This window comes from Mytilus trossulus, unplaced genomic scaffold, assembly GCF_036588685.1.
Source record: "Mytilus trossulus isolate FHL-02 unplaced genomic scaffold, PNRI_Mtr1.1.1.hap1 h1tg000220l__unscaffolded, whole genome shotgun sequence".
NCBI classification, from domain to species: Eukaryota; Metazoa; Mollusca; class Bivalvia; order Mytilida; family Mytilidae; genus Mytilus; species Mytilus trossulus.
Genome location: NW_026963313.1, coordinates 198303 through 208834, shown reverse-complemented (window position 1 = coordinate 208834; position 10532 = coordinate 198303). Strand labels below are relative to the sequence as shown.

General features: G+C 32.3%; 1 protein-coding gene across 2 annotated transcripts in view; it reads left to right on the top strand.

Moving 5' to 3' along the window:
• Nucleotides 1-344: 344 nt before the first annotated feature.
• Nucleotides 345-10532, top strand: part of LOC134701128 (cys-loop ligand-gated ion channel-like) — a 38726-nt gene continuing 28538 nt past the window's right edge. The window contains exon 1 of one of the 2 annotated variants that reach the window (XM_063562273.1): nucleotides 345-1711. In XM_063562273.1, the coding sequence (XP_063418343.1) occupies nucleotides 1397-1711 (315 nt within the window). In that variant the 5' untranslated portion in view covers nucleotides 345-1396. The remainder of the gene's footprint in view (nucleotides 1712-10532) is intronic. The other variant, XM_063562272.1, reaches the window with a different exon arrangement.

Here is a 10532-nt window from a genome sequence, read left to right as displayed (position 1 = left end):
GCCTAACGTATCGCTGAATGATCCTTGATGTTATACAACATTATAAATTAATAGAAGAGATAAATCGGTGATGCATTCAATAAACGTATATTGACCTTCATATGATGTGATTGTTTGTCTGGTGATGTTGGGTGGACGTCATAATCATAACCGATAACCCGTTATCATTTAACGATTCGTCAAATATATTATGAAATAGATGTAATGCTACGCACGAGACGACACGTAGCACGTTATAGGCACGCGCGATGGCAATTAACTCGTAGTCGTTAAGCAGACGATCGACAATAAACTTTTTTTCTGTTTTGATCTCATGTTTCGTTATGATCTATATAAAACCTTTTGTTTGTGAGGCGCCAGGAGGTTGATAATTAACTCATCAAATTATTGACGACGCACACAATCATACTTATCCTCAGGTGCAAAGTTCAAAGAAAAGAATTTTTGTAATTAATACACAGCAAATGATATTTCAATCATAATAAACTGCCGATGATTCGAATGTTTTACTGATGTAGATAAAGGTGAAATGTGTACAATCTATTTTAGTAGCTGGCTATATCAACAAACTAAAAGTGAAAGGAAAAACATCTTCTTGATAATATTATTTACACTAAACAATCTAGACAAATAGCTATCTTACCATGAAGGTATATGCTATAGATGTTATAAGCTGGGAATTCCTTAGACTTACTTATAGAACTATATGTTAACCATTACATGTCATTGCATCATAAATTAGAATTAGAACAAGGATATTGTAATTGTCACACTGATGTATGGAGACTTGGATATATATAATAATTTATCAAATTGTTCGTAATCGGCACTGATCATATTTACTGCCGATTTTTCCAGTTGTCAGATTTATCTATCATCTCGCGGGATTTGAAAAGATTCAAATAACGACATATTGGAACGTTATTACCGATTTATTTTGATTATACAAATGTGAAAATAGCTTTTCATTTTGTTATGATTCTTTTCATAGAAAACAAAAATTCAGATAAAAAATTAAAACAGTGGTCATTAGTTTTATAGTTTAATTGTGTTTTTTCTTGAATAGCACTATTTTCCACATAGGAGTATTTTTGTCTAAAGAACAAAGCGAAGCATTGTACTTATTCACAAGAGAGTAGCTGCTTGTTTTGAATTTATAATTTCCGCTTTGATTGATGTTTGATTGCCAAAGATTCATGCAATATGAAGTGATGAAATGCATAACGTAGTTTTTCATTATGTACATGTGTTGTTGCTAGTGTAAGTGGAAGAAAACTTATATTGATGCACGTTTTCTTCAATAAAATCCTGACTTCAAAGGTCGCATAAAATATAAAAGTTAGAATCCTTCTATTTTAAATTTTAAGAAACACGGATCTGAATCGGTACAATTTTGATGAAATGTTTTCTGAAATTACGGATTGATGAAGAGAACGGAAATGCATCTCTTGGGATTTTCAAGAGGTTGTTACGTATTATGTTAACCTTTGGTGAAGGTTTTGTTTTTAAGATGACAAGTATTGCTTACAGCTTTATGAACAATAAAAGTACTGGATATAACAATGATAGTGAAAATAGCAGACGGTGTACAGAAGTTTTTACCGGAAGTAAGAATCGTAGTGTTAGCGTTAGTGACGTCACATCAAGAGGTGGGACATACCCAAAACAACATAGAAGGAGATCATCAAAAAATCGACGGCATCCAATAAAAGTAAGTTAAAAATGATTTTTGAAGGTAAAGTTTTATCTGATAATCCGCATGTTTACAAAGAAAATTACTTGTTGAAACTAAATATGAGGACATTTTTGTAAACCCCATAGGGTTGACAATTTATTCACACTGTCTCCTGAACCTGAATAAACGTCGATAGTACAAGCGGATAAAGAATTTTCTGTTTCTGTTGTGTCGTAGTTCTCTTATATGTGATGTGTTTCCCCTCAGATTTAGTTTGTAAATCGGATTTGTTTTTTTCTCAATCGATTTATGAATTTCGAACAGAGGAATTCTTCTTTTGCCTTTATTTAACAAACTCCACAAAAAATAAGGGAATTAGTACAACAAATTAAAAAAAGAAACAAAACAAAACCAAACCAATGTATAAATTAATGATAAACAAATTTATATAAACGATATAAAATGCACTATTGACAAGCATATTTTTTAGAGTTTGAAACGTTACAGCGGGTATTGTGTACATAAAAACCACCAGTGGTGCTCTAATTAAAAAACATTGTATTTTTTTTTAAGTCTTAGATCATTGATAAAGTATGACAATCTATGTAGGGTGGAAAATGGGGGGGGGGGGGGGGGTTACATTAACCGTAGCAATATGGGTAAAATGTCAGAGAGTGTTGAAATCTTAAAGATATAAGTCTATTCATTACCATACCATTACCATACCATTACCGTTTTATGTTCTCAACCTACTTGTATGTTCGTGTACGCTCATACTCATAATGGATATACCATAATGGAAAGTTCATTTATCATTTTGCGGATTACCGAGTGTGTTCCTCCGTGAATTGATCAGTATAATGACAAAACACATTTCGATACTTTCTGCCTTGATTTAGAGTTCACAAAGTATTGTTTACTAGAGCATTACCGAATTGACTGATATCGTTTATCTGCGGGTGCCGCATTTGGAGCAGGATCTGCTTACCCTTCCGGAGCACCTGAGATCACCCCTAGTTTTTGGTGGGGTTCGTGTTGTTTATTCTTTAGTTTTCTATGTTGTGTCATGTGCACTATTGTTTTTCTGTTTGTCTTTTTCATTTTTAGCCATGGCGTTGTCAGTTTGTTTTAGATTTATGAGTTTGACTGTCCCTTTGGTATCTTTCGTCCCTCTTTTAAAACCATTGTGGTGGTTTTGAAATCTGATGTACATGTATCAGTATAACGAAATGCTTTTTCTTAACTTATTTAGTAACTTTTGTTCTCTTTCTTTGCTTTAAACTAACTATTAAAGATACAAGTTTTGTCTTATTGATGTTATATTTGATATTCTCCGGGGATTTTGTCTGATGCTCGATCCGTTTCTGTGTGTGTTACATTTTAGTGTTATGTCGTTGTTCTCCTCTTTTATTTAATGCGTTTCTTTCATTTCTAGTTTGTTACCCCGATTTTGTTTTTGTCCATTGGTTTATCAGTTTTGAATAGCGGTATACTACTGTTGCCTTTATCTAAATAGGAAATTCTCGGTTGAACCGCTTCTCTCCTTCCAAAAGGATTCCAATAAGTTTATGCAATTGAACGTTGTTTGCATTATATTGTTTTGATAATTACTTGCTGATGGCAGCTCGTTGGAGTGTCTGTTTCAACAATTAATTGATGGTGGTAGGTCTATGATAGTGTCTTGATAATGAATTAACTGACTTCATTTCAGAGAAAGCATATTCCGAATATAACATGCTGCATGATCGCGTGTCTAATATAAAATCTTGGTTATTATAAATGAAGATGCATGTTGTGATACTTATCTCTAAGAATTATTCTCCATGACCCAACATTGAAGTGAACGCATATATTTCCTGTATATCAAACATAAGTTCAATGACAAAACTACCGATTTCCAATGAAAACTCAAAACGGAAAACCCTCTATCAATAGCAAAATCAAAAGCTTAAGCACGTCAAACGAGTGAAAAAGAAATAGCATATTCCTGACTTGGTTCATGTATTTCCTTATGGTGAAAAGGGTTGGTTAAACTTTGTTTTATAGCTAGCTAAACTTCTTACCTGTATGTCAATCTTCATATTGTCAGTACTTTCTTATAATTTAACTCTGACAAAAGAATGTATGCATGGAAAAAAATACTGTTTATGTCCATGCTGTGTTCATTTTCTATTCATTTCATGAAATTAAAAGATAACAATTTAAATTATTATTTAAAATTTTGCTGCGTCAGCGGCATTTTTTTTTTAATTTATTTTCTGTCGTGAACACTCAAACCAAACTAAAGCCAAAGGTGTTTGAATACTTAATTTCATGAGGTGACCACAAGAGAATTACAAGAATAGCAAAATCTTATAATGATAACATTTCTAGAGGGAGACAGAACCATAGGTATTTTTTCGTCATTTCTAATCAAAGGAGAATGATATGTAAAAAGAGTAAAATTACACAAATACCGAACGCCGAATAAAAATCAAAACGGAAAGTCCCTAATCAAAAGACAAAATCAAAAGCTCAAACACATCAAACAAATGGATAACAACTGTCATATTCCTGACTTGGTACAGGCATTTTCCTAAAACAATGTCATAAATCATGTCAGTACCTAAGTAATATGATTTCATATCAATCTAAGATGAGATATATCTGTATTGATTTATTGATTAGACGATACTTAAGAAGTCTTTTGAGGGCGTCAGCGATCTAAGGAATTTCTGTTTTTCCGACGTTGTCGGTATAGTTTCGGTTTGTGCCCTTTGAACCTAAGGACGCTTAACTATGGCAACAGAACACGCATGCTCGAAAATCCTTCATGTGATTGGACAAATTGCTGTCATGGTGGGTGATTTGGTTGTGTTTGAAAAAAACGCCTCGTTAATTATATCGTGATGGAAAGCAAGTTAAAAACTGTAAATATTTGAACTAGATCTAATAAAGATTTATATTTTAAAAATAATTGTTTCTCCAAGAGCTCTGTGCATCCATGACAGCTGTTTATTCGGGACAATTATACAATTTTTTAATGTAAACCTTGTTGTACGAACGTACATGACTTTAAAAACGCACCTACGCATGTGCGATTTCCGCGGGGTTTTGGTGAATGTAAACAGACGAGGACCAAGAATACTGAACTCAAACAGAGAAAACGTTATTTACATGGTAAATCACTTATTTAAATGTAATCGGAATATTCACAAAACAATTTGTAACGTTCTTTTGTTGGTAATTCTTCTTGTTATTTGCACTGGATTGTTTGACAAATAAAATTTGTAGGTGTCATCACAATATTCTTATATATATTATAACCTTAATATAACCAGACTTAGTACAGAATTTCTTGTAGTAAAATTCAGATGGAGATTTAATTAAAGAGGTCCTGCATCATTAAGTCAGTGTGCTTCTGAAGGTTATCGAAATGATAGTTTTAAACATATACTCAAATTCAAATACGTCGGAGAACTTTTTTAAAGATAGTTCTTGTTTTATATCTAGTTGCCAAGGAGGACCAATTTAGCGAGACCAACACACTTCATATATTGAACTATCAATAATCGTTTTGTGAAGTGTTTCACACATATATTTAATACTCAAAAGTAGTCAGTGCTAGTGTACCCACATGATTTATAACACACTTTACCCAAAGGAGGTAATCCAGGGGAAAGATACCGACGTACGACAGTCATATGAATTCAACTAGTTACTATTATAGTTAGTTTCAACACTGCTTTATTTAGACGGCATTGAACCTCTTGATGTTTACCTTATCGCAATAGAGATAAGACCAGTTACTATAACATTAGTTCATTTGATTTCAATTGCATTGCAGGAAATTCAGTTAGCTTACAATTTAATTTACCCTTTTTTGTGCCTCATTTATTGGCATTATGTTTTCTGGTCTGTGCGTCCATTAGTCCGTTTGTTCGTCCGTTCGTTCGTTCGTTCCTCCGTCTGTCCCATTTCATGTTAAAGTTTTTGGTCGAGGAAATTTTTTATGAAGTTGAAGTATGATCAACTTCAAACTTGGTAGACATGTTCGCTATGATATGATCTTTCTAATTTTAATGCCAAATTAGAGATTTTATCCCATTTTCACGGTCTACTGAACATAGAAAATGATAGTGTGGATTGGGCATGCGTGTACTTGGGACACATTCTTGTTGATGTATTACATTGACAATTTCTTTTTCAAATTGAATCAATAAACATTACAAATAAACAATGGATATCATGCATAACTTTAATCAAACGTTTGGTTGTAAAATACCTAAGTCTTGATTTCATAAATCAGTTTTTTTCCCATGAGACAACAGATTGTTTTTGTTGATTTTTTTTAATTCCGTTCATCTTTTTTTTTAAGTATCATATATATTTGGCTTAAATATTTTGGGGTTTTGGAAGTTTCCGGTGAAGGTAAATTAAAAAAAAACGAAAACTACATTAAATATAACATATATTGTTTTCTATTTCCAAAGGAGAAAAAGAAAGCGATCATCAAAGGCACCAAGAGGTATCAGATCTAACATTTTGCTTTCGTATAAGTTTCACCTTTTCTGACATCGGACTTTGACTTCTTTTAAACTGATTTACTGTGCGTATAATTGCGTGTTTTTTTATACATTGACTAGATGTATAGGGGAGACTCCGAGTGATTAGATCTCACAAAACATGTTTTGTTTAACCCCGCTACATTTTTGCGCATATCTCAAGTCGAGTGCATCTAGTCCTGTCTGATTGTTAATTTTAGTTCATTTATTTGTTTAGTTTAGTGTGACGTCTTTTTCAATGAACTAGTACACATTTTGTAAAGGGGCCAACTGAAGCACGTCTACGGTTGCAGGATTTTCTCACTGTGTTGAAGACCCATTGATGGCCTTCTTATCATTGGTCGGGTTGTTCTCTCATTCCCAATCTCCATTTTCAATTTTATGTACAGTATATGATCTTAACATGTACAATTACAGCATCTTCGTAACCGGTGGATGTTAACTTCTTTGCAAATTGTAGGCACTATAGTTTGTTTATCAAAAGTGAAAAAAGTCATATCACAAAAATACTGAACTCCGAGGAAAGTTCAAAACGGATGGTCCCATGTTAATTGGCTGAATCAAAAGCTCTAACACATCAAACGAATTGACAACAACTGTCATATTCGTTGCTTGGTACAGGTATTTTCTTATTAATAAAATGGTGGATTAAACCTGGTTTTATAGTAAACTGAACCTCTCACTTGTAAAAAAAGTCGTATCAAATAAAATGATATTGACAACGATGAGTGATCAAAATAAACAGACATCATAGGAAAAAATATCAAAAATAGAGGTACAACAGTCAACATTGTGTAATAATCCTAATTAATAAAACAACAGTCAAATATATATACAAAAGAAGCCTAAAACAGCATATAGACAAAGCACACTAGCAAAAGTACAAACAACTACTATAGCACAATAATACAATGACGGGATAAATCAGTACAAAGTCACGTCATATGTACCAAAGAAACACACAAAGGCATATAGACAAAGCTTATACGTATAAATGAAAGAAAAGAATACCAAAGATCGATAACACAATACACGAGCTGTATAAGTACAGAGTCACGTCAAATGAATAGCACCAACACAGACTAAACAGTAAAAGTAATATTTATAAATACATATAAAAGAATACTATAACACGCTATTAAGATAATAAATAACGCCAGTTCCCAGAAGCTATACTTCAAGACCATCGTGTATTATCTTTGAAGTTGATTCGGACTATATATCAACAAGTTATTTGTACCTTACAAGAACTTGTTTTAAAAAGGGAGAGTCTTGACATACCGCTGCTCCATCAACTTTCTGCTCAGTTACTGGTACCTTATTACAAAGTATGAGGCAGATGTATATCCCATATGCAGATGCATTTGGTATATTGCTACTAAGGTGGAGAAAATTGATAATTTCAAAATTAAAATCGTCTTGTTTGTCATAGAATCTGGTACTGAAATGACCGTGTATGTCTAAAATTATGCCGAGTAATTCGTATCTGTTGTTTCTCTAATTTCTAGTTCTGTGATAAATGGATCCTAAGCAGAACAGTTTTGACTGTTAATGGAAAAAACACCATCCTTATATCTGAATGTTAAATTAAATGACTTGGCTGATTGGATCTTCGTGTTCTGACAAGTGTCTGACGGAATATCGATTCATCACACTGATCACATCTTTTTTTTGTGTATCATGTTTTACCTTTTTTTCACTATTATCAACATATGCCGTATGGTATCCAAAAGTAATAAATCTGTAGCGTATGCTACCATTTTTATGTTGAAAATCATTCTGGATTGGTTTTTTTAAGACTATTTGTAAGTTTAACATTGGGAATTGGGGTATACATTGTTGAAAAATCAAAAGTTTTGATATTTCTAATTTCAGGGGAAAATCCACATATGGTTAATACCACTACGAGCGTGAACAGTATTTCTGAAGACCCTCTTTCACTTCAAAAGACACTCTTTCACATCGAAAAGTTATTTTAACGATTGAATAAGCCTGGGAAATTATTCCATTTGTTTTAAAGTTATACCGCTTTTTCTTATTCCCGCTAGTACTTTTCGACTAGATTATGGATTGAAATAAAACCGAATCTGTTAACTTTCACAAAGTTCAAAATGTACCCAAATATTTAAAAAATGTTGTAAAGATCTCTCTCTCTCTCTCTCTCTCTAAATTTACCATGTATTTGTTTTACGCGTTGTTTTTTAACATATCATTCTATGTTTATCTCATTAGAAAGTTCCACTCTTATTAAAATAGTTCCCTTCATATTCATAAATTTCAATTAAGATCATTATTACGTAATATTTATGTTCAGTACTTTATAAATTTGGAGACTTTTCAATTTTCTTTGACGCCATTATACTTTATGATTTAATGTTTTGCACTAATGAGTTTATTCCTCTCATCCATCAGCAATTGATTACGTCAAACGAAGAGATTAATTTATAGACACTGATTATGTGCACCACCTTGGATGCCCATAAACCGCCAAAATCCATTGTCACTTTAGATCTATATAACGAAAAGAGGAAAAGTTAATAAATAAACCGCAGCTTATAATCAATCATGAATTACAGCAATTTATAGAACCCTCAATTAGTTTTAGTTTTTCGTCACTGATGAGGCCTTATGAATACGAAACGTACGTTAGACTATTTACCAGATTTGATATCACATAAGCAACACGACGGGTGCCACATGTAAAACAGGATCTGCTTACACTTTCGGAGCACCTGAGATCACCCCTAGTTTTTGGTGGGGTTCGTGTTGTTTATTCTAGGTTTTTTTTATGATGTGTCATGTGTACTATTGTTTGTCTGTTTGTCTTTTTCATTTTTAGCCATGGTGTTGTCAGTTTGTTTTAGATTTATGAGTTTGACTGTCCCTTTGGTATCTTTCGTCCCTCTTTTAAGTATACCTAAATAAAAGACTGGTTTGTTTTATGAATTATAAAGAAAAAAAAAGATTTTTTCTTTTCTTTCTCCTTCAAGCAATTTAAACGAGACCAAATGACATAATTGTTATGCATGTTAGCAACCTTTTTTTTTAAACCTATGGCTGTTTGCATCTATCGTCTTTCCAAATTAACCTTTTATATACAACAATTCAATCTGTGAAACCGTGTAGGAATTCGCTATTTGTGACAGTTCACTTATTAGGAGTGTTGATATCGTTGTTAATATAATGGAAATTGTCGCGACTGTGAGAGGTTAAGCTGTCCGTTTTTAATTTTGCTCGGAGTTCAGTATTTTTTGTTCTTTATTTTTTTCACTCCATCAATAGAATTAAAGGTAAACACAAATGAAATGGTTGATGGCGGTAGTTATATATCTGTTTCGACGTACAAAGCATGGCTAAAAAGTAAAAAGCCATTATACCATAATAATGATATTCAACATGAAACTCTAGTAATACTCTCTAAATCTCGTGAGTGTTTTATATGGTTGCCAAGTGTAAAAGTAGAGCATGGATCTATAACACAGTCAGAATTGAAATAACACTACAAAAAAATATTTTTTCGATTCACTGTTATGGAAGTACCTTCATAAGGTAAGCAAGTTCAAACTCCAAAAACGAAAGCCAAACTTGTATTAGAATCAAAGCACTATTTGTCATATAAACTTATTACATCTACCGGGATTAAAATGAATTAAATTGGTCCTGAAAAGAAATAACCAAAAGGCAGCTAGGGTAAAACTTATTTTACGGAATACGGACATTACTTTCTTAAAATTATTTCTCAATGTATATTTTGAGTAAAAATGTAATTGCAAAATAAACTGATAAATCATGTCAGTACTGAAACACAAACTACTGATTTGATGATATCTTTCTGGTCTACCGATCTGCAAGGTATATTTAAATTTACAGTTTGCAAAAATTGAAAATAACAATTCTTATGATGAGTGAAGAATTTTATTGCAAATTGAGTGAGTTATATAAGGTCTTTACACTGAAATAGAGTTATGACTATTTAAAAGCTCATTATTTTTCCAAATATATTTCTATGACACATGTTTTAGTTAACATTTTATTAAAAAAAAAATCAAAAATAAGTAGCATATGTTATATATTACTATTATAAAATTTATTGCACATGTTTATATGGTGATGTATTTAGTAATTGATATGTGGTTTGCTTGTGATGAAAGAGTCCTAATTATTGTTCAATCTAAAGGAATCCTTCTTATCATATTATTGCCTAATTACACATCAGATCGCAGTGTCATATGTGCAAAGCATTAAATTCATACATAGACGACGAGTGTGTTTGCATTTAATTATATGTGTCCTTGGTGTGTCCTTGGCGAATT